The sequence below is a fragment of the Gymnoscopelus microlampas genome (assembly GCF_963454915.1).
Source record: "Gymnoscopelus microlampas genome assembly, chromosome: 20".
NCBI classification, from domain to species: Eukaryota; Metazoa; Chordata; class Actinopteri; order Myctophiformes; family Myctophidae; genus Gymnoscopelus; species Gymnoscopelus microlampas.
In genome coordinates, this window is record NC_139957.1 from 17,320,357 (window position 1) to 17,345,409 (window position 25,053).

Consider the following 25,053-nt stretch of genomic DNA (forward strand, 5'->3'; position numbering starts at 1 on the left):
AGATGGAAATACTGCACAGTTCACTTGTCAGTCAGTGTGCAGTTCGGTATATAGACTTCTTTTAAAGGCACATGAATTTGGTGAATTCATTTCAGCTGAGGCTATTGACTGTCAGACCTGCATAGCCAGCAAGTGTTTCCTGTTTGAGATCTGCCCCAAAAACTTCTTTGTCTTTTCTGAAACTTCCTGTCAATGCTAACTTGTTTTCCTAAGCAGTGAGGACTGGACACAGATCTCCTTTCTTTGCTTTGCTGTGTGACTCTGCTTTGTTGGTCTGATTTTAAGTAACCAAAATCATAATGTTTCATAATTACAGGCAGATTTTCTTGCGTCTGAGGTGTGTGGATTTTTTACTTTTGGATTGCTTGTGTCAGCGCTAATGTTACCAATACAAATTCCTATATATTTTATTCCTGGACTTCATGGCTAGTTTGTTCTTTTGAGTTTTGCATGAGCTGTTTTTATGTAACGTTGATTGAATTGGGTAATAGATTCATTTATAATTCAACATTTCTGTGCAGCTTTTTTCAGGTGACAGAAAAATAACCTTTCAGGGACTAATAGATTTCGATCTGATATTACCTTACTGTAAAGTACTACAGATAACATTTTACTCAACTTTAACATACAAATAAAGTGTTTCTGCTTACAACTACCCGGTTTTGGTTCCTCCACCTCTGTTTCACAGTTCCAAATGGAAGAAAGAGAGAGAGCGAACGAGAGAACGAGAGAGCGAGAGAGTGTGGGGCATGGCTCGTAGCTGACCCAACCAGCAGTGGCCTTTTAGTGGGTTTTAGTGGGTCCATGACTTCGCAGAACAGCTCACCTCTCGATGAACCCCCCAGTCCAGCTTTGGGTGGTGGGGAGCACACCCCACCACAAAACCCCCTCTATGGAGCATACCCCTGCACCAGTGAACTGTGCAGCAACAACCCCAACATACCCTCTCCCCCAACCTCTCCACACCCCCATGCCTCCCATGCCCCTGTTTAACAAGCCAGCCAGCACGTTCCACTGTTGTCACTTCTTACGCGCTGTCCCCTTCTGATACGGCTCACGGGCGGGGCCAATTAAACTCGCACTGTTCCTCCACACCGGGTCAAGAGTTTAGTGGGTCTGTCACAATCTGCTTCTCTCTCCTCTCCACATTTCTCACTTGCCATTCTCCACTTAACCACCAGATGCCCTCAGACTTGCCCTTCGTTCCCCATCAGTTGACTGCCCTACACATCCTCACACCTGTTCCCAATCCCTCCTCAGCCCTCTCACTCAACAATTTCCACTTTCCCCAATCAGCCCTGCAGATATGCAATACAACTGGTCTATTCCCTCCTTTCACCATTCACAAGTGTTGTTACCACTTCATGTCTTGGCTGTCTAGCCTCTGTCCTTGTATTCTGTGTTTCTAGTTACCTGTCTGTCTAGTAGTCCTGTCTCCCTCCCCTTGCGCTTATACCTTGACATAGAGGGGAGGCTTGTGTGCCTCCATTCATCTGAAGGTTATACAGGCCATGGGCAGGATAAATAGAAGAAGAATACTCCCAACAACCAAGCCGGGCAGATTTCCGATCAGAGGTTGGGGGTTGGGCATAACAGCTCCATAAAACACCATCTTGTTACAGAAACTATGACACATTCTACAAATAGTAAAACCACAGGCCCTACAGTAGACAAGAGACAAAACACTGTCAATAGACCTGTGTAGTCTGTAGTCCTAAGGAAGACAGTAGAGACCAGCATTGGGCAGTAGTTTCGGCATTACTTGTATAACTGCATTTCTCAGTAGTGTGGTGTTAGCATCACTGTTTTCTCTAGCAACCATAACACAGCAGTAGTTTTTGCCATGGTCGAAAATAAAATTGCTAAGGGGCAATAAGTGGTACCACCGCCTGTATGTGTAGCCGACAGAAGCACTACTGTTTGACATCACATACTAATCATTAAGCTGATGCCTGCAACTTGTCTGCTGCAGGAGAATACAGATAGCTGTTTTTCTTTTTTCTTTTTATTTAGAGTAGCCAAAAAAATGTACCCCCTTTTTCTCCCCAATTTAGTCATTATGCCAATGAATTCCTCCCCACAGACCAGTGGTGTGTTCTACTGCTGTATACGCCGTATACAGTGCAATTTCTTTTGGAAAAAAGCATATATCTAATAACCATTTCATCCATTGAAAACGCGATAGCGTATCGCTCATGTCGTGCAGGGCATAATTATCGTATACCCTCCGAAAAAACCTAGAACACACCACTGCCACACACATTTCTGTGATGTCACTGCTGTTGTATCCCATTGACTCACCTGCCAGTGAGGAATCTCCACCGGGAGGACACAGGGCCTTCGTCCCACTCCTCCCCCGTCCCACTCCATCCCTAGCAAAAGTAGTTAACATAGCATCACAATTATTTAACCACTTTATCCATTTTTGTGTTGGCTATTCAAAAATAGCAGATCTACAAGCTTGCACATCTGCTATTTTTAAAATCTTTGGAAAAATATCAAAAATGTTTTTGTTTTGAATAATTTTGATTTTTTTTTTTACATAAATTTTCTCTTCTGGGGTCCCTGGCACAAAACCTTTTTAGATTGGGGTCCGCAGCGAAATACATATCAATTCAGGGGGACACAGAGGTTAGATAACCTCTGTGTCCCCTCCATCTCTATATCGTCCTCCTCACTGACCTAGCTGGTGACTCTGTGCTCTGGGGCGGAGCTGGACAGGACTCTTCAGACAATGTGAATCCCTAGGTTCATTTGTCACCACAATAAGGAAACAAGAATAAGTGTGCAGAAAGTAGTACTACTGCAAATGAAAATACTAGTACTATTAATTATATTGTTAACACACTACTGCTAATACTATTAATGTATACTACCATTATCAATAGTATGATTACCATTGATGTAGTGCTATTGTGATGATAATAATAATTAAAATAATAATCATCATCATAAAAATAGTGCTTGGGTGGTACAGTGCTAAAGTTTCATTTAATTCAAACTAATTATCCTCCAAAACACATAGCATAGTCAATTATAATGTTTAGAAAGATCAACAATACAAACAGTGACATCCAAATTTACCACCAAGCCATGACCCACACTCACAGTATAGATGAGTCACTATGAAAGTCTATGGTGGCATTGTGATGGACTATAAGCATACAGATAGTCGTCATATACAGATCCAACTTTTAGTCCTTGGATAATGGTGCCCATCTGCATTTCCCCAATAGTTGCCCCTTGTGTGATCCTTTATGCTAGAAACACATTTCTAACAATGTAATTCTTAATTATAAAACATGATATAACTTGGTTAGCCTCATCATCAGGATGTGGGTGTACCGGTCAGCGGTAGATAGCATGGCTGAGGACTAAATCAGACCCAGTTTCCCTACAGCACTGGTTCTCAACCAGGGGGGGACCCCCACATGATTTTGGGGGGTCTCCAGATGACAGTGAAGTGACAATTTAATGACTTTTAGGACCTTTTTAATACCTCCAACAAAACAATGAAAGCAAATAAAAAGACCTTTACTGCATCAACAAACAAACTATACTATAAAAACTACAGAAAATACAGTAAATGTGAGTCAGTGGCAGCTGACAGATATTGTCCCAAAGACGCTCGTCATACTGATTGGCTGTCTAATATTTGTGAAGTTGTAGCACCCTCTAGTGGTAGACCTGCGTAATTACAGATCACTCGATTTCAGATCCTATTGGAGTAAAGGGAACCAGATGGAAGGAATTATAGTACTAGTGGTGATGGTGATGCAAGTTTGATGTTAAGGCCAGCTAGCAGTTGTTTTATTTTAATCTATTCATAGACATGCTCGACCCAGACATTATTTATTTGATATCAACCAAATAGCTCCGTTATATTGGTGGCGTCATGTCTTTATTTGTTACGGACATATATGTTCAAATATTTGAATTAGTGTAGCTTCTGTTAAGTGTTATCATTGCATCATTTCGTTCATCATGTGTTTAGAATTACTATTTACGATTATACACGCATGTTAAAGAACTTAAAATATAAAAGAAAGAGAGGTAATGATGAATAGACTGCAGCACAGCAGCGCGGACCTTTCATAATAGGACTATATAGAATTATCCAGTACTAGTGCTGCTCAAGGCTTATTGATTCATCACCACTATGTTTTCGATGAAAGCAGAGAGCAGTCGAGTCAGTGGACAAATGCTGGGTCAGTCAGTCCGTATTTTTAGCACATTTGCCACAAGCAGGCGGAGCTAAGATGCCCGAGATGGAGGGATGCTGCTAAAAAGCAGGTGGGGACCACGGATGTTTACTGGATGAAGAGGAAAGATCGACGGAAATCATAAAGGAGAAAGCAACCGATCGGTCGAGGTCGAGCTCGTTTTGTCGCTGGAAGTTGATTCGTATTTCACGAATAACAGGCTAATAATTTGGTTTTCTAAAGTCGAAGACGGCTGTGATTTGAGATTTGGTCGGCTGGACAGACTGTGCGAAAGTCACTGTGGTGCGTCGTAGCCTACTGTGTTGGCTGCCTGCGACGATGTGATGTTCCATGATCTCTGCAACCTGATATTATGCAGGGAACAACAGAGCCTGGGCGGATTCAATTGGGACAAAGCACGGGTTTTGAGAACGTTTTGCAAACTGGCAGGTCAGTCACAGTCAGTCGGTGTTTTGTGTGGTGCTGTATCTGCATTAAAATGCTGCACTTCAGAGGTTGAATTGGCCGTTTAATGTGGCGTGTTTTTTTAACAACATGTTATGTTTGATTAAGTCGCTTTTCTCATTACTACTATGCATTGGATTTTAATAGAACGAGAACTGCGTTCCCTGACAAACACTGCAAATCATCCTAGGCCTACAATCTGCTTGTGTCAATAGAAACGTATAGGCCCTCACTGACACTGAGACGGTGTGACAGGCCCATAGTGAGCAGCAGATGCATATTACATTATGCGTAGTACTGTACTAGTGCTTGTACGGCGTTAACCAGAGCATGATGGTTTTAACTTGTTAAATACATTTGGATACATAATTGATGTATAACCTATATCTAGCCTGTTCTAGACTCGGTATATATAGAGTGAAAAACATCGAATGAGTAATCAAATTCTTTCCACCTAGTAACTCTGATAAAAATAGATGCTCAGTTATAAAATGTGGTGTATTTCGTGTGTAATATAATTTCCCCAGAGGGGTAATGTCTCATCTGTGTTTGCTCATAGGCCATAGGGTGCATCGTGTGTGTGTGTGTGTGTGTGTGTGTGTGTGTGTGTGTGTGTGTGTGTGTGTGTGTGTGTGTGTGTGTGTGCTGTGCATGCACTATTTTTTTTTAAACTAGCGTAATGGACATCCGCCACAGATTGCATGCATGTCTCTTAAGCTCTGCTTAGAATATTACAATTATGTTCCTCTGACTGAAACCTCTCCCCCTATTTTATCCACTTTTCCCTCATATGTCACCCCCCCCCCCCCCCCCCCATCTATCCCTGTTTCACTTTTCTACCTGTAGTATTAGCCAACTATGGTCGACCCATCAGAGGTTGAGGATCAGAACAAGTGCAAAGGTACGCAGCTCAACACACCAGCTGTGGCCACTGAAGCCCCACGGTTGCCTGAACACGGCAATGGTGAGGCACTGGATGAGGAGGACGGGGATGGCGGCTTTGAGACCCCACCCACTGGTAGCTCGGAGCACACAAGCCCCTGCCACACTGCAGACCCAGTGGGTGGCCAGGAGCCCGCCTCTCAGGGGAGCCCACCGACCCAGGAACCGCCTCAGACCACCGAGAGAGAGCCATCTCCCAAGCTGCACTTGGACCTGTATAATTTTGACTCACCGGCAGCAGAGGGCAGCCGTTACGTGCTAACTAGCCCCCGCTCACTGGAAGCGTGCGCGCGATGTGGGGTCAAACCTGTGGAGCTCCTGCCGCGCCCACTGGCCGATTTCGCCCGCGAGGCTCCTGGACGCTCCATGCGCGTCGCGACAGGGCTGTTCGAAGTCTACGAGAAGGAAAGGCATGGCAAACTGAGGCAGTGTCGGGAGGAGAGGGAGAGGATCATCAGGGAGGAGAAGAGAAGGATCTTGCAGGCTGCAGTCAATGGCAACAGCAGCACATCATCATCCTCATTGGAGCAGCAGCACAAAGTCACTTCTGCCTCAACTCAGCCATCCAAATCTGGGCCATCATTTAGCCCAGCCACTGATTTTGGAGCATCCCCTAGGGCCACAGTTTTGGGTCCGACCTCTAAAACAGGCACAGCTCTTTCAACTAAACCATCCTCTGCCAGCCTCAGCACCTCACCTAAATCTGCCCCCACTGGATCAACTCAAGTATCAAAAACTGCTCTGATGAGCTCCATGTCGTCCTCCAAGAGTGTCCCTGGATCTGTTAAACATTCAAAATCACCTTCGTCATCCTCTGAGCAAATCAAAGGCACGCGACCTGTCTCATCAGGCCCACCACCCATCGTCAGGAAGTCCTCTGGTGGCAAATCCTCTAACACATACCCCAGGTCAACACCCAAGCCTCCTGCCTTCCCCAGAGCCAACACCACCCTGGCATCATCGGTGCTGAAGTCTTCTGTTCACAGCCCTGCTGCACCTGTCAATGGCATATCAGGAGGGCCGTTCCCTCTGCACAACGGGCACCTTGGAATACAGTCCAAGGGCCGAGCTAAAAGTCACTCGATGGAGTCCTTGCAGCGGAGGAAGGACGCAGTTTGCTCATCGGCTTCAAATACCACAACGACAACATGCACCTCCTCCGAGTCAGGTGCCTCTTCCTCCTACAGCTGGGAAGGAGCACGTGATCATTGGGCTAAAGTCTCCAGCCCCCGTGCTCGCACCCTGGCCACTTTCAATTCACTCATGGGCCGGAGCCTCAGCCTGGGGGACCTCAGCCACTCCCTCCAGACCACACAGAAGGTGGAGCGCATAGTGAAAGAGGTCAGACGACGAGGCCTGAAGGCTGTTCCTGAGCGTGACCGTAAGATCGCGGCTCTGATGCTGGCCCGCTACCAGGAAGAGGACATCATGAGTCAGACGCGCTACGTGGCTCACCTCCAGTGGGACAGTGAGCGCCGCATGGATGAGCTACGGCGAGAGCAGGAGGACCGTGAGAAGCAGCGAGCCGTGATGCATTGCCAGCGGGCGTGGCAGTCGCAGGTGTCTACTCGTCAGCGCCGCTTGAGCCAACAGGAGCGCGACTCGTCAGATGCCAAACTACGGCTAGCTGAGGAGAGCGAGGAGCGCTGGAGGGAGCTGTCTGAGCAGCAGGAGCGCAACAAGCTGCTGAAGCTGCAGCAGGCGGCCCGCGAGGAAAAGCAGAAGAAGGCCGTACAGGAGCAAAACCTGAAGGCGCTGGAAGAGGAACGAGCTGCTGTCCTGGAGCAGGAGAGGCTCCTGATGAAAGAAAAAGTCACTATGGCAGAGCTGAAGAGGGAGGAGAAGGAGCACCAAGCCCATGAGGAGAGACGGGGGCTGAACCGGGCAGAAAGGAGACGGCACGCCGCCCTGATACAGGAGATCGCCCGGCGAGAGGAGGAGGAGAGAGAGGAGGCCAGGAGAGCGGCAGAAGAGAAGCTCAGCCGCTCCCTGGTGAACTATGAGCAGATCGTGGAGCGCAGAGGGCAGGAGCTGAAGGAGAAGGCCAAGCGTGAGGAGAAGCAGATCCAGAAAGCACGCAAGGCAGCGGAGCGCCGTGAGAGGCAGCAGCGGCTGCAGCTGGAGGCTCGTGCCAAGGAGGCAGAGAAGCGGGCACAACAGGCAGCACTGGTGGCCGAGGAGAGGGCCAAGGAGAAGGCCCAGCGAGCCACACAGAGTCGGCAGGAGAAGGAGAAGCTGCAGAGGCTCAACAGGCAGCGGGTGGAGGATGAGGAGAAGCAGAGGCGCTTAGAGCTGCTCCAGTCCATCGAGAGGAAGCTGGAGAAGAGCGAGCAGATCTTCAAGGAGAAACGCGCCGTGCTGGAGAGCGCACGGTCTGTGGCGCGTGCCTCCTTCCATGTGCGCGACAAGGTGCGGGAGGAGACCAACATGCGCACGTTCGACAAGATGGCCCTGGAGGCCCAGCTCCAAGCCACCCTGGATGAGAAGTGAACGTGTAGGGCTGTAGTTTGTAGAGCACCCTACTACCTGGCCATGTGCTCAGGTTTTGGCCTTTGTCATGGTCATCATCGCTCAACAGCTTTACCCCATTTCCCATAAAGAATCATAGCTGTGATTGTTTTTATTCCAACATATCTGTACCCATCTTTTTTCTATTTTTTTTATCAAATTATCATTACCCCTTTTTTCATGTCATGAATCCCATAAACTATAAACCAAAATAATTCATAATTTTGGAACATGGACATAATGGAACTACGGATTAAAGCAGCTGTAACTGGAGTGAAACGTTTAGCTTGTGTTTACTATTGAACTTCATATAAGATGAAAGTTTAGAGAGAGAGATAGAGCTGCTTTCTGCAGTAACACAATCTCTCCTCTCTCTCTCTCTGCCTTTCTCTCTGCTCTGGCTGTTTGACTGATTGGACTAAATGCTGTGCCGGAATGAAAAGAGCCATTGTCAACTAGGCAGCACAACTCCATGGCAACTTTTTAAAAGGAGCACTCCTTAAAGAAATAAAAGGAAAGAAAGGCAAGCATAGAAGAAAAAAAAAGAACAGGAAATGGTTCTAGACCTTCCCCTTGAGCAAACGAGGAATCCTTTTGTGATGCAGCAAGATATAGTAACCGTAGGGACAGAGCCCTCTCCTTGTACGGTAGTCTCCAAAGCTGAGAGTGCAGGCCTAGCAACGTGACATCACATGAGGTCTCTGAGCACAAGCCTGGTGCTGATGAAGCAAAGGAGGACACAGGTTTCTGCAGCAGAGGCATTCTCTCTCTCCCCATATACTCCCTCTGGACCCCCCCCCCTTCTCTCCTCCACGTGCCAGATAACCGTCTACAGGGAGGTGCTTGGAGAGACACGCTCTTCCTTACCCCTCCCCACCACAACACAACAACACAGGCACAGGCAGCATACTGCTGAGACCTGAGAGACCAACGCTCATAAGCCTATGAAGGTCGACAGGTACGCACACGCCTTGGGTTTTCCGTTGCACTGTTTACAGTTTGACTTAGTTGCAGTTTATACCAACACCACCGCTCATTAGACGTCTCTGAGTGTTTATAATTAAAACCCGTAAAAACACGGGACCACATGCAGGCCCTCCTATGTTGTTAGTGTGTTAAGAAAAACATCCATCTAACACACAGGCCTACATGATGCTGGTTACCAACAGGCTTTCAAGCCCTTGCGCTAATCCTACAATCTCAGATTAAAGATAGAAAATGGGAGATTCACATGGGTTTTTTCCCCTCTGATGTAGCTGTTGCCATAACGATAGCAATCTGGATGAGAACAGCGGGAGGGGGGTGACTGAGCGCTGAACCAGAGTGTGCGTGGGAAATGTGCAGAGGCCTGTGCAGGGCTCTCTGGCAGAGAGGGAGAGCACATTCTGGCTGATTCTTAGAGGACATTGGAAAAACGCTCTCTCAGTTTGTTTTATTGACATCTGTGTTGGGAAGGTAAATTACTGCAGCGTTGCATTGCCCCCTGGGCTTCTTTGTGCGGAAAGGAGCATTTCACAGATACTCAAAGGCAGTTTATAATCTAATACTGTATGCCCTAAACTCTGAAAAAGGGTGCACTTTAACTCATTTGATTGTAATGAGAGCTAATGATACAACATTTGATTGCAATGAGAGTGAATGATACAACATAATAGCACAAATAATTGATAGAAGAAAAGCATGTAGTTGAGAAAGTTTAAATACTCACATGCTGTAGAACTCGAATCAACTAAAGACCAAAGCAAGAGTCTTTTAGGGTCAAATCACATAACACTGTTGGCTAGGATAAAAAAGACTCGACATGTATTGTGTGTGAAAGGCCCCTTTAAGGCCATGATCTACCGTACCTGGTCTGGCTCACGGCGCGGCATGGCAGACCATCTGTGACCTGGTTATTGTGCTCAGCAATTACGTGCAAACTGTGACCTCAGATGGTTGCGTGTTTGAAACCTGCATTGTAAAATCCAGAGAGGTAATTTAACTCAGGGTGTACAAAATACAGGTCCATTTGGTTACATTTGTACACTTTCCGAGTTACAAATGGATAAATTAGCACTGAGGATTTTACAGTGTATCAGCAACATTCCCAGCTGAGATAAATACCCAGCAGGAATATTAAAATGCATTGTTGGACTAGCAGAGGACTAACAGGCTTATTAATGCATTAATGCACTGCATTTAATTGTTTACCTCAAGTATTGGTAGAGGAGATGCTGTAAGTTGGCAAATTTCTAGGTACTTCTGGCAAGCAAAGAGACATGGTTAAACATAGAACAGGTTATTGGCAGCTGCTGTGGAAATCTAAATACAAACAGCAGAACCCATATTTAAAAAAAGTACAAAAAACTGTGAAATTACAAATACAAATTCCAGGACATAACTGTAAGGAATCCCACCGCTCACATACTAAAGCACAGCTGCAGCAGACCGTTAACGGTATCTTCGCAAGAACAGAAAATACATTTTCTAGTAAAGATTTGACCTTGTTCATGACCTGGTTCTCTCAGTAAGAGATCTCTTGTGGTATTGTTTGTGTGTCAGGATTATGTTCTATTCGCTATTCAGTTCAGTCAAACAGGAGGTGAATTTGCTTCAAATATAAAATATCTTATATCCAGTCGACACAGAAAATGTGAATGAAGGCACTCATTACTATGTGAATTGCAGTTTCAAGTTTCCATTTTGAATTGAGGGGGATTACAGTAAATTGATCCCAACCTTGTACGGTGTATTTATCCCTACTATGTGTATGTGTGTGTATGTCACTGCATATAACTTTTCACTTATGTCTTTTTTTAATCACCCACAGGTCCCAGTGGAGGAGGGGAGAATGATGGCGCTGCTATCTGTTAGGCAATGCTACAGAAGTCTTCAGCCATTTTACTATAGTAGTAATCAGGTTGTGTGTAGCCAAGTTGGCGAAATCCAATAAGCTCACTTCAGAAGACGTTGAAACTCACTGCTCTGATAGAAATTCTATACATCACAATTGACAGTGTTGCTTTCGTTTCAGCTCATTCAGCAGAGTGGAGGTCTACAATACCTTTTACATTACACTTAAAGGCCTTTAGCTGACACTCTCATCCAGGGCGACTTACAAGGTCAACAGCTGCATAAGTTCATTCTGAAAAAGTGTTTTAATACACAGAACATTTCGTTTGACAAAAACTATTTTCAGAAGCGTTCATTAGAGCTCAAGCCTAATTTATACATTATCTTGAAAATCTGTTATTTCAACAAATTATTTTCTCATCGAAATATAAATTACGCTTTACAAGGGTCAGTGTGTTCCTGTGAGGGTTCATGTATCTTCATGCTGCTTAACACAGGACTCAGGGTTTGGGGGGCGCTGGAGAATCAACATGTACTACAAGGTTCAAACACAGCTTTATTAACAGCAAGGCATGTCATTCAGTCCATACAACTGCAATATTTTGTTCCATAACCTCAACGTGTTGGTTTATTTTTCCTCCTCCCAAACTCTCATGACACCATCACTCGTTTTCATTTAACTTAAGATTTGTATAATTACCAGTTGTTTATTTACATAAAATGCTTGCTTCTGTGCAATACATTAAGTTATGTTGTTGAGGACAGGTTATGTAGCATTAATGGATTGGTGAAGGAAGCCATTATGAAGGACATATCTGTGAGTTGTTCAGTTTTTCAGACCCATGACACAACCTGTGTAACAATCAAATGCCAGAAAAATAAATGCAAAAGTTTTTCCAAGGCTTGTTTGCACTGACTGTTTTTGTTAAATAAATACTAGAAATTGTTAACAATCAACCGCAGTAGTATTTGTTCAAAAAGTGACAACATCTCATATTAGACTTAATTAATATAGTCTTGCATGTTTTTTGTTTGTTTATACAGTGCCAAGTAATATACTATGACACCTTATGGGGAGGGGTCTTTGAGAGGCCCCTGATAAAATAGAACACTACAATAGTTTTCATAGTCACTTTATTTTACCATTAATTTGTATTCTAATTTATCATTTTGTAAATTCATATTAAAGCAAAATGAGACACTGGCTGAATTTAAAGCTGGCAGCAGACTCCAAACAAAGTTGAATGTTTTTTTGGCTTGCTGAAACAAAGTTCTATGAGGATGAAACTGTTATACCCTGAAGTAAATCTTGGAGGTGCAAGAACTGCTGAAACATTTGTTTGTTTGCTCCGCAACAATGTCATTTTGTTCTTACTGACCGGCCAAAGACAGTTCTACTTCATTTGAGGATGCTGCAGCCTTAATTCCAATCATAGGTTTCACTCTTGTTGTGATTACACATCTTCTAAACAGAAATATAGTATAATTATTTGCTAAATCAAATGAGGAAAACATTGTAAGGAAGGGTGTCCTGGGATAAATACAATTCCCAGATATTAATGTTGTTTTATGTATTTTCTATTCAGTCTCACTTCTTTGTTTTGAGTGGCTTTTGAATTCAACCAAAAGTCAAATGATCTGCAAACCAGTTCTGAAGATTCAACTATTATCTCTGGGGCTGTAAAGTATGAGAGTGGCTCTTGAGGCATGGCAACATAAGGTTAAGGATTATTCCTGTAAAGAGGAATCCACGCGGGAATCTTTCTGTCTTTCCACCCATTTCTATCCCCCTCTCTTTACATCTATCTCTGTCTTTCCATGCCCGTCTCTGCTCTCTGTCCTTTCTTCCCATTTTGCTCATCCTCCCTTTCTGTCATTCCCTCCATCCATATCCTCCTCTCGTACTGTCCCCAACACTCTCTCATCGTCCCACCTCTTAGTCCTCGGCTGGGTTGTTTGTAGCGTCTTTGCGGGCAATGATCTTGTACACACTCTCTCTGAAGCTGCTGTCAGATGTTAGTCGCCGGGCGGTCTCCCTCAGCTCGTCCATGTTCGCCCTTTCACTGTTGGGGACGGCGAATGACTTGGACTGCTTCACTGCAGAGAACAGTATGAATTTATGGAAATCGCAGTGCTTCAGAACCTGTGTATCATACCAAAATGATAAATGAACATAATGCTAGTCCACTGCTGCTACTACCATGTCCATGACTTACTACTGGTAATAATTATGATACAATTATAAACAAAATATTGATATACTATAATACTTCAAAACAGCATTAGTGCCTTACAGATAACACAACATTTCTTTGTTATAATTATGTTTATGTTATAATTTCCACAGCCAAGCAGGCAACGTGAATTATTTTTTCTTTTTTTTTATAACATGTTGAACAGACTCGACCCAGTAGAACAAACGGAAGTAATATTACTGATGACAGTATTAATATAATATTACTAGTTATATACCACTTGTTATACCGCTATAACAGCTACTACAAATACTACTACTATTATCATTTCCACTGCTACTACTGTTGCTTATAACTATAAATGTAAAAAAAAATAACAATCTATAATTTCACAAAAACTGTGTGTCTGTAGCGAGTACTCTGACAACAGATACAGTTGCACACTTGCGTGGTCCCCGAGTAGGTCCCTGAAGGGCACCAGTTATTATTGTTATGCAATACTAAAAAAAAACAAAAAATATATATAGATTTATTTAGAGCAAGGCAACAAATTATGACGGGATCATAATTTGCTGCTACTTTGAAAACCCTTTTTTGTTCATATGTTCCTACCTGTATCACCAAAGAGCACCTTTCTATCAGAGCCACTGACTGATCCCTGCAGTGCTTCGTCTTTTCTTTTTACTACTAATGATAAGTGAGCGTTTCACTGCCCAAGTACATAAGGTTCCTCAACCATAAAATATGCATGTTGTCAGAGTATGTCTTTCTCATCAGTGTCTTACGCCAGTGACGCCTGGAGGCTCTCCTTTGGATCCGGCAGCTCTTGATTCGCCGGGCTGTAGCTTTGTGGAGATACACAGCGTTCTTCATTATGGAGGGAAGTTTGGCCTCAATCTCTGCTGCACAGATGCAATCCTCAAAGAACTCTGAAAATAGCATGGCAAAAACATACTGTAGATGCGTGTATGTGCACATGCACACACACACACACACACACACACACACACATTTTGTAATTCTATGGCAATATGCAATTCAAATGCATTATTACTGTAAATGTACAAACAATACAAACAGAAATGAAAGATACAGACATAATGTAGACAGACACACAAACCCATTTCATGAATCTGAAATACTTCCAATTGCTGATACAAACGTATTTCCACTTAAACAACAAATAAATCAGAGATTTGCAGGTGTAAATCATGCTCTTTCCAGAAGAGGGCAGTCAAAGATCAATGTATCTGTAGTTGCACATGGTTCTGTCTGTGTATGTTTTGAGAGTGAATTTGTACCCCTAGGAATTTTCAGGAGTACATCTCACTTTTGAATTATATGTTATGTTGTGCCTAAATAATTTGTGTGTTTATTAAAAGAGAATTGCATTCACCTTCTTGGACTCAACAGAGATCAGATGTGTCACTTACTCTTCAGATGAGTGACGTCACCTTTCATCCTTTCCTCGTTCTCTTTGGTGCGTTCCAGGGAGTTGAGACCTTTTTCCAGGTCCTGCAGGGCGTCCTCTGCCTGCTTCAACCTCTGTTCCAACTCCACCCGAGACTCCATCTCAGCCTGGGAGCCACAGGAAAGGACACTCCATCATCAGATTACAGGATAAAGCCAGTAGAGTGGAAAGCAATAGCAAAGAGAGCATATACAGTAGAGGATCATGAGGGTGTTTAGCCGATAGTGGAGAACATTAAAAGAATTAGTTGGAAATACAGTTGTTAGAGGAATATTACTCCACAGGACACACACACTGTATCCATCACAACCAGCAGGGGGATTAGGCCTAGCTACTACATGGAGGAGATTATTGACAAGTCTCAAGTTTGTTTCTAATCACCTTTGCATATCAGGTGCATGTTGTCAGCCACATAGGACAATGTTTCAAACTGGTTTTAGTTTTAGCTTTTATCTTTTGTTGCTTTCTCCCAATTTAGTCGTTATGCCAATTCCCAATTCTCCCCCTACAGTCATAGGGCATTGTGGAGGATTCAAACCCCAGTATCAATGAATGGTCAGTGGCCAGGCACCTTACCCCTGGCCTGCACCACCCAAACGCCTACAGATAGAGAATTTAAGCAATAACAGAAACATTCATATAATGAAAGTCAATTCAAATGTTCAACTCTGCGATTGGGAAGACAGTTTACCTGAATGCTACAGTGTAGGCTCTATGCACAGCAGTCAGCAGCCATATTGCCAAGAAATTGGGCTGAATCTATACTTCCTTAGAGGTGTTACCAATTACACTAATTAAAGGATACTAATTAAGCTCAGCCTCTTTGGCTTTGTTCCATTTGAGCCTTAATTAGTATCAAAGTTAACACCTGTGAAGGAAGTAAGGGAGCAGCCCAATTTCTTGCCAATATCTGCTGTTCATAGAGCCTACTGCATCAAATCCCACAAACAACACTGAGAATTATTTGTAAATTAAAAGGAGGAAGAGGACTGTTAAGCCTGATTTATACTTGGTGTCATGCGGCTATTTTCAGATTAGAAATTACTATAAGCATTATTACATAAACATTTACTGAGCATGTCTGTCTGACTGACTGAAAGGTGGTAATTGAGATGAAGGAAGTACAGTGAAGTCATCCAATGCAGAGAAATAGAAAAGAGGAATCATTTGAGATATTTTGCTACAGTAAGTGCAATCTGATATGCAGATCCTAGGACCTCTTCCCAACAGTTTGAGGTAGATCAGATCAACAGTCAAATCCAGAGTGTTTATTTGATTGTAAAAGGACTTAAAGTGTAAAATACCCTTTGCTTACACTTTCAGAGTGATATTAATACTACAGACTTTACTATGTACTGGGTGTGAACTTACACAAAGATACATTCATTTATATTTTAATGCTGATGGATTGTTTTTGGGGTGGGGAGTAAGTAAAAAAGAACCTTGGTTATTCATTATGAAATGTAAAATATTGTAAAGTTGTATATCTCTTAAATTTATTTTATTTTCTATATTTTACCAGATTCTAATTTCTATCATAGGTGAACTATGTTGTGTCTGTTGTGTCTATTGTGTGTTGATTTGTATGACTTGTATCGTGGGTGTGATGGACCCCAGGAAGAATAGCCATGTTTAGGCAAGTGCTAATGGTGGATCCATAATAAAGTAAAGTAAATGGTGAAACAAAGAAAGAGTCCATTACTGCTATTTAGTTCCAGTGACTGTGTTACACATGAGTTCTCTCTGTATTTTGAAGATATCTTAATGTTTGTCAATTCAGTCCTGTATTTTGAGTTATAATATTATTTTAAGAGTTTTCCAGACAGTTCCAGACATTGAATTTTCCCTAAAAACTCAGACTAGTGTACAATAATAAAATATCAATGTGCAAATAAATTCCAGTAGCACCAGTCATTAAAATACACTACTGTATGTTTTTCTGTAATGAAACCATCCTGAGATATACAGTATCAAGTAAACTACCAGTATTAGTAAATTAAATGATTTCAAAGGGGAGACAGTGCATTCAACAAACAAGTAGCAGACATGTCGGGTTTACCTTGAGCTCTGCTTCCGTCTGCTGTTTGTCCACAGTGAGCTGTGTGAGCGACTGCTGCAGCGCCTGGGCCTGGGAGGAGTAGAACTCCCTCTCTTCCTGGAGGACTTTGGCTCGCTGCTCGTTTTTCCTGAGCCTGTAGAGTATAAGAGCATCCAGGACGCAAACAGTGGAGCACAGTGTAACAGTCAGGCAGAAACCTTGTATCTCCAACCTATTTCAATTTCTTTCTAAATTAGTGCCCTACTTTGTCATAGTGTCACACAAAAGTGACAGAAATTGCCAATCTACAAGCACACAACACACGTGGTGAGCTTGTAAATCTGCTATTTTTGAATTATTTTGTATTATAATTTTTTTGTCAAAGTGTGTCTGGGTTTTATAAATATTGAACCAAAAAAAAAATTAACAACAGCTTTTGACTAAATAACTACATTGGATCCATTGGAACACAGGTTCTTTTATCCATTTCCTGAAAAGTAACAGTTTTGGACATACAAGCTTTCCGCCTGACAGCGACATTATGACATAACGTATAACATATGCCATTTGGTACATGCTTTTATCCCCAGTATTAACATCTTAAGCATGAGTGATGCCATAGGGAATCATCAAACCCATAATCCAGGAAGTGCTCTGCCCTTTAAGCTATATAGAAAACACGTATGTAGTATGTGTACACACGCACGCACGCACACACACACACACACACACACACACACACACACACACACACACACACACACACACACACACACACACACACACACACACACACACACACACACACACACACACACACACACACACACACACACACACACACACACACACACACACACACACACACACACACACACACACACACACACACACACACACAGCCCTAGAAGGTCATCATTACTGGGTTGAGCCGAACACCCACCAGGGGATTTTCTTCACAAATCGGTTGACAGTACATCCAACTATTACTTATGACAATTAGAACGTGACAGAGCAGAAGTGTGACAATAAAGGCCTTTGTGCACACAGTCAAACTCACAAACAGGAAATATCACAAGATTAGCCTTGATAAATTTCACTTTGCCGTCCGTGGCCTTTGAGTGAGGCCCATCCCTTGTGTTGTGCAATGTGCACAGAACATTAGTGCTATGTAGTCGATACCAGCAGCCTGTAATATCCCATTTCCCACTGTACTCGATGGACTGGTTGTTAAGGGATCAATACACATTTCCACCAGCGAGTCAATTCTCTCGACCATTAGCAGCTAGGAAACCCTGGGAAGGCCATAACACCAGACCTTTGGAAACATTTCATAAATGACCCCGTAGTCTTAGGGAATCAGAGATTCTACCCACATTGCATTTCGGGATAGCATTCAAAGCTAATAGGTGATGCTGTCTCAAGTACTTGCAGTAAACCATTACTTGCAGATTGATAGTGCTTGCACTCACTTCTCCTCTGCCTGGTCCTTCCCCATTAGAAGGACCTTCATCTGGTCTTCTATGTGACGTAGGTCCTGGAGGAGTTCCCCAGAGTCATCTCTGTCCTCAGCCTTTCTTCTGGTTGACTCAGAGTTCTCCTCTCCTGTCTCGGTGTCCTCGTTGTGTTGCTTCATGCCCAGCAGCTCCAGGGTTCGCTGCTTCTCTTGGGACAGTTCCTGAAAGAATGAAGAAGTAGAGAATGCTTCCCTAGACTTGAGAGTATGTTTTGGGCCTTTTCCTATACACATAAAAGCTTAGCATAAATCTATATGCCAAGCTTATATAGTACGTATTGTATATAATAAACATAACTAAATAATAAACTTAACTTTTAGTGCTGATACCAGTAGCTGACCATTTAGCTCAAGCTAAAGTGCCATGGTGCGCTAAACTGTCACCATGAGAGACCAACAGCAGTGGTGTGGTAGAATTCACAGCTGAGGAGATATTGGGAGTTTTTCTGGGCTTAAAGGAACCAAAACACAGAGCAGAAAACCTTTGATGATTCCGGGAAGGGCTTCATGCCAACTAGGGCAAGGACTGCCACCAGCACCTGCCATAATCTGAGCGCCATAATCTGAGCCAACTCCCTCCCTACACTGTCTGGAAATCCCAGTAGGACTACCATTTCCCTTGCTAGGACAGTTCATGGACAGTGATGTTGATCTAATCATCAAATGAAAGAGTTGATCAAATGCTATTTTCTTGTTCGGTTTGTTAATAAATAAGGCACTGGATATGTGATTTAAAAATATATATAAATTAAAATTAAAATGTGAAAAGAATAAACATTGTTAATTTTGATATGTTTTGTACAGCTACAGGGAGCCACAAGGGAAGGGCTAAAGAGACACATTGCAGAACCCCACTCTGGTATATTAAAAAGGATGTATTTATTTATCCATTATTGGCTGAAGTCTGAATTAGCTGGAACATTCTAGCTCAGTCAATTGTAAGTTTTGTCAGCCTGTAGGGTTTTGTTCTACTTATTTCTGTTTAAGAAGTTGGTAGAACTAGAATTGATCTAAATGTTTGCACCTTACTGAACTTGACACTTAATACTGAAGCACATACTCTTTGGTCAAACTCATACCTCAATGGACTTCTGAAGCATGATTGTTAAATTGCTCAGCTCTTCTTTTTCAGTCTCCACGCCTTTCAGAGATTGAGCTGTGTCATCCAAGTCCCTGTCAATAAGATGACAAAACATCCTTAAAGAATGATTTGTGTCCTGTCGTGTTGATTTGGTTCTATGTCAATTTTAACTGCATCATATTTCCCGCAGATATTAGAATTATATCTATGAATATTTGTCTTACAGTTTGATCTGTTCCTGTTCTGACTTCAGCTCCAACAGAACCTCCTCAAACTTCAGCTTCTCCTCCTCCAGGACCTGGTTCAAACGCTCCAGCTCCTGAACACCACATACACGACACGGATGTATCAGGATCAAGGATCAACCTCTATCTCTCTCTCACTCTCTCACTCTCTCAAACACACACACACACACACACACACACACACACACCTGTGCAGACATGTACGTGCACATGCATTAACCACTTAAGCCCAAGAAACACAAGAAACAAGTATGAAACAACCGTGTGTACTGTAGGTGTGGAATGATTGTACTAAGTTTAAGTTTACACAGACACTTAGTACACAAATGCACTGAAACACACATACAATTGCACGCACGCACGCACGCACACACACACACACACACACACACACACACACACACACACACACACACACACACACACACACACACACACACACACACACACACACACACACACACACACACACACACACACACACACACACACACACACACACACACACACACACACACCATGTCAATGGAGTAAGTTACAGAAACATCTTACCTCTCTCTGCTCTCTCTGATGGCTCAGTTCCTCTGTCTCCTCCATGAGCTTATCTACACAAACACAACCATTTCATCTTAATAATTAAAGGTAGGGTTAAAACAAAAAGTATTTTGTTAAAAGGTTAAGATACTATATTCTGATAGTAATCATTGCTATAGAGTGTTTGTTCAGTAACAGGAGTCTCCCCGTCTCTCCAGCTCTTTAATAAACAGAAAATACATTTTTCGGTAGGTGTCAAAATCTCAGCCAATCAGGAGAAAGTACCCATTTTTAAGCTTAATTTGTATAGTGTTCCAGTTCCAATTTTGCATGCTCATTTCTTAGTGTCATCACTTCCAATTTCACTTGTTTAATCTGTATCCTGATTGAGTTCTCTATACTGGTTGGATAAAATTGTAAATGAAACTGAAACGAAAATGCATTTTCTGTTTTATAAAGAGGTGGAGAGACAAGGAGACTCCTAATACTGAACAAACACTCTATAGCAATGAGTACTATCAGAATACAGAGCTATTTAACAATTATTTTAACCAACGCAAATCACTTATCCTACCTTTAATTCTTCATGTATTTTTCTGAACATAAAATTCCTTCCCCGATCCGGACATTTTGACTTGTACTGACCCTTACGGGTCCATTTTTTGTTAACACTCTGGATTTTACCCATATACTCTTGCTTCTCTTTGGCCAGCTGCAGTCCCTGGGCCTCCAGACTCTCTATCATGGCCTCTCCCAGCTGGGCGTTTTTCCAAGTGCTGGAAGTGGGAGACAGTGCGACATGCAGCGGGAAAGTGGAGTTCAGAATGATCCACAAAGTGCCACAAACCAGCTCAACTGTAAAAGACGGAATCTCTTTTCCCCATGCCACAACTTCTTTGGTCATTCTCTGCCCTTTGTTGATTGTTCATTCAATGTACAGTATCTTGTATCTTTTATGTTTACATGTACCTTGTGTATGTGTTCGGTTGCGAGCAGGGAATCAATTTACCATTGCAAAATGCAAATGCTTTTGAATGATATGCAAAGGAGGTTAACTTGGAAGTTTTCTGGAGTATTCTCGTGCTTCTAAATTGTACTGGCAGTACTCACACTTTCCCTGATTCCTGCAGCATCTCCAACCACTGACTCTGTTCTTCTTCCGAATCAGCAGCCAAGGCAATGATACCCTTGGGGTTAATACAGAATACTGTACATCAGCATTTATCCAGCTATCATACCCACTTTACAGCTGGCAATAATGTACATGTGGGGCAAAAGGCTTTCATTTAGATGTAATTTGCCTTATGTTTGAACTGAAGCCTCTATCTAGAATTCACTTGCTATTGGTTGATTAACTTGTACAAACTTGACAAACTTGTCAACTGATCTTGGCAAACTTGTTGATTGATCTTTGCTTCGCACTAAGAAAATATACATTTTTCTTAAAATATTTTTCATTTTCTCCCCACGTGTACTCTGGTCCCAGTCCAATGAGACAGCAGGTTTGCATGAAATGTTGACAACTCATACCTGAATATCTGGAAATTATCTAATAACAAGACTAAATTTGGTCAATTTGGGTCCCTGGCTTGCAAAATAAGTTTATATTTTTTATTTAGTTATTTATATAGTTTTATATCATCAAGAACATAGAAAGCTATTAACGCATAACAAAATGCTGCAGGCTAAATTAATGAATTATAAATAGACTGAAGAATTTAGCAGAGATAGGCTCGAGTCCTTACAGAGAAATCCTCCAGGTTGATGGCGATGGCAAAGGGCATGCCCATGTCTTCATTGGCAGTTACAACACATCCTCCCAAAGGAATGACTCCCTAAGACACATACAATAGAGCAGTTTTTCCTCAACCAATGGTTCGCAAACCACTAGTGGTCCATGGCTAATTACAGGTGTTCCATGAGAAAATATTTGAAAGGCTTTGAAAAATATATAATGTACCGTTGTTAAATGTTTCAAAAATATGTTTAAATAATATTACATGAAGTCCATCAAATTTAAAGTCATACTGTGTAACATAAATGTTTTGGCGACATCTCTCGTAACTCGGTTGTCATTACAGCATTTGTCTATATGAAGGAACGCTCAAAAAGGAATGCTGCAGGGTCGCGCCTGAGGATATTTTGGAATGCAATAGATGTGTACTGTGGTCTCCCTGCTTCTAACTGGGCCATCTCAATGAAAACTCACCTTCGGGTGAATGTTGAAGTATCTATTGGACTCAAAACATCTTTTCTCGCTCTCTGCATAGTAGAGAAGAAAGCTGTCTTTGATGATGAAGAATCTACACCAATAAAGATATTGACAACTACAAGTCAGTTATTTCAGTGGTACCAAAGACAAGCAATATCTGCATTTGTTGCAGTTTACAGGCTGTGACTAAATGATTCTCTAAAAAGTAGTGTTGCATCCTTCCTGTTAAACATTGATTATATACAATTGAGAATATGATTTTAGATTTTTTTTCATTATATAGTGGTATGCAACAACAATGTAAATCATTTTGATATTGCATCACATGTCAAAGCAGATCCCTGGTATCACCCTCATACTTGGCAGTAGATTTTCTGATTTGAAAGACAATTGGGAGAGGTTAAAACTGTCAACTAATTAAAGCCAGTCACAGGGGAGGACTTGATTATGCATTAGTTGGCTGTTGACATGATACCATTCATGTCACAGTTTAAACTGTCACCAGAGTCAGTCAACCACAGCTAAATGTTTGCTCAGTGGTCACATCACAATGGCTGTTTATTTCATTTTTTGGCATCAATTCAGAAACACTAATTCATCCAGCTCATCCATGCTCTGGCCTACACAACAGCTTAGCAAATCCCCAGGTCTCAAATGAGCATTAACAGAAAAGAAAATCCTAAATACAGTATGTGATCTGAATGCTAAATATTTAAGTGTGCAAGGGCATGTCAAGTGGAGGTTTTGGATGCATTATTTATTGTTGTTTTAACTCATTGAGTGCCCAAATTATTATTATCTATTTCTGGCCATTACAATTTTACACGATAATGGCACTCAACACCATAGCGCTAAAACACGTGAAACATGTTAATGGCACTCAATGAGTAAGTACATTATTATTATGTAAACTAAGAGCATCACTAAAATATAGTGGTCCAGAAATGTCAAGATCAGCTTTGAATATAGACAGTCTTGTTCCGAAGCATCAAATACGTACATCCATGCTGTACATGTGTTATTATTGAGTCAATCACAGCACAATCAATTTGACATTTGGTGCTGTCCGTTATTTTTAAGTCACCTTGATGGTAGATGGCCTTAGCTGGAAATGACACTTGTCAACCAGCTTTTGCAATTCTAATGCTGCAACTAAATTAAATCTCAATAAACATTAGGGTATACACAGTAGCATTTGGATTTTGGCCTTTTTGATTAACTGAAATTTTACTGGATGAGGAGAATGCAACTGCGTATATATATACGTACCGGTACGTATAAAACTGACTCTCAAATATTTGCCCATGATTATCTCAAGTTTGGTCACTTCCTGATTATTCTGTGTGGTAAGCTATTTTAACTGGTTTAACAGCAGTAGTTCAACAGTACAGTGAAATCATTGTACACAGTAGAATCCTCAGTGTTAATGTATCCATCGGTAACTCTGAGAGTATACAAATGTAACCAAATGGACCCGCACTCTGAGTTAAATTAACACTGAGGATTATACCATGTATTCTGGATGGGACTGATGCAACCTCACCTGCGGGACCACTTGGCAGATGAGCGTCCAAAGGGCCTCTTCCACAGAACTCCATGCAGCTGCACCTTGGTGCTGATGTCCAGCACTTCAGAATCGGCCTGCTCCATGGAAGACCAGGGCGATAACAGAGAATTTCTGGACGAAGAGAACATCCTATGTCTCTTTCCCCTGAGGGAGGTGGGGCCGTGGTGAAGATGAAATGTCAATAGAACTAAATATAGACCAAAACACAGTCGGTCAATAACAATAACAACGGCCCATACCCCTCACACAGACACAATGCAGAAAAGGGAGCAAACTAATTCCAATAACTCAGCAGGGTGGAATGATGCTGCTGCCAATACGGACGTCAGCTGGAGGCAGACTGTATGGCGGGGATGAACACAGGGATGAGAGAGAAGTGGACAGAGAGAGGGTGAGATGGGGTGGGGGCTAGTGGGAGGGCAGGAAAGAGAGAAGCTTTAGTAGTGAATTGCTAAATCTGTGGCTAGGTCAATACTTTCCTGTCAAACACTCAACCAGTGTTCAAATTACAGTACTAGTACAAACAACAATGGCCTCTAGCCTCTCTTGGCAGGTCTGACTGCTAGACTCTCCCTTCATTCATCCATCCATCTACCCATACATCCATCCTTCCTGCAGTGAATCACATGAACATCTGTAATAGTAGAGTCCTGGCTCTAGGACTCACTAGTAAAGAGAATGTGAGGTCAGAGACTGACAGAGGTTTCATACGCAAGTGAACATTTTAAATGAGAACAGATTAATGTATAGAACATGTGGCAAGAGATAAGAGGACCTATAGTTAATGCATAAGAGATTATAAAAAATATTGATGGTTCTACTGCCACTTCCCACCGGGAAAGAAAATATAATCAGAACATATTTTCTTTTCAAACTAAGATAGTGAGCTTTACATTTTTAAACTGAGCCTCCAGATAGAATACATTTCAAAATACTGTCTCCGCTATAACTACAAATTTGTAAATGGGTACACAACCTTTTGTGCAGGCCTGAGCGCTTCCAACGATCAATATTTTATATTGAAGTGATGAACAATAATGAAATATTCAGAAAATATCAATGAATTACAATAGGATTAATGCTTCAAATAATAACCACGTTTAAAAAAAAAAGTAAAAATGTTTTTTTTTTAAGGCTATACGGCTGTGTGGGAATCTTAATTTACCAGTTGGTTGCCTGTCACGCTAGTTTAGTCTACCTTACATTTTTATCCTTGTTATCTGACTAGATAACAAGGCACCGACC

General features: G+C 42.2%; 2 protein-coding genes across 2 annotated transcripts; one reads left to right on the forward strand and one right to left on the reverse strand.

Moving 5' to 3' along the window:
* The first annotated feature begins 4,341 nt into the window (after positions 1 to 4,341).
* ccdc177 (coiled-coil domain containing 177) lies at positions 4,342 to 8,306 on the forward strand. The gene is made up of 2 exons (XM_084044872.1): positions 4,342 to 4,652; positions 5,514 to 8,306. Exon 2 carries the CDS (start codon positions 5,526 to 5,528, stop codon positions 8,097 to 8,099), a length of 2,574 nt encoding a protein of 857 aa, XP_083900998.1. The 5' UTR covers positions 4,342 to 4,652; positions 5,514 to 5,525; the 3' UTR covers positions 8,100 to 8,306.
* A 2,710-nt stretch (positions 8,307 to 11,016) lies between these two features.
* plekhd1 (pleckstrin homology domain containing, family D (with coiled-coil domains) member 1) lies at positions 11,017 to 23,936 on the reverse strand (the record flags this gene model as incomplete). The annotated part of the gene is made up of 13 exons (XM_084044873.1): positions 11,017 to 13,046; positions 13,930 to 14,073; positions 14,578 to 14,722; positions 16,675 to 16,807; positions 18,126 to 18,331; positions 19,249 to 19,342; positions 19,475 to 19,569; positions 20,048 to 20,100; positions 20,714 to 20,805; positions 21,140 to 21,216; positions 21,775 to 21,864; positions 22,239 to 22,332; positions 23,785 to 23,936. The coding sequence occupies 13 exons, from the start codon at positions 23,934 to 23,936 to the stop codon at positions 12,886 to 12,888; spliced, it is 1,536 nt and encodes a 511-aa protein (XP_083900999.1). The 3' UTR covers positions 11,017 to 12,885.
* Between the last annotated feature and the right edge of the window lie 1,117 nt (positions 23,937 to 25,053).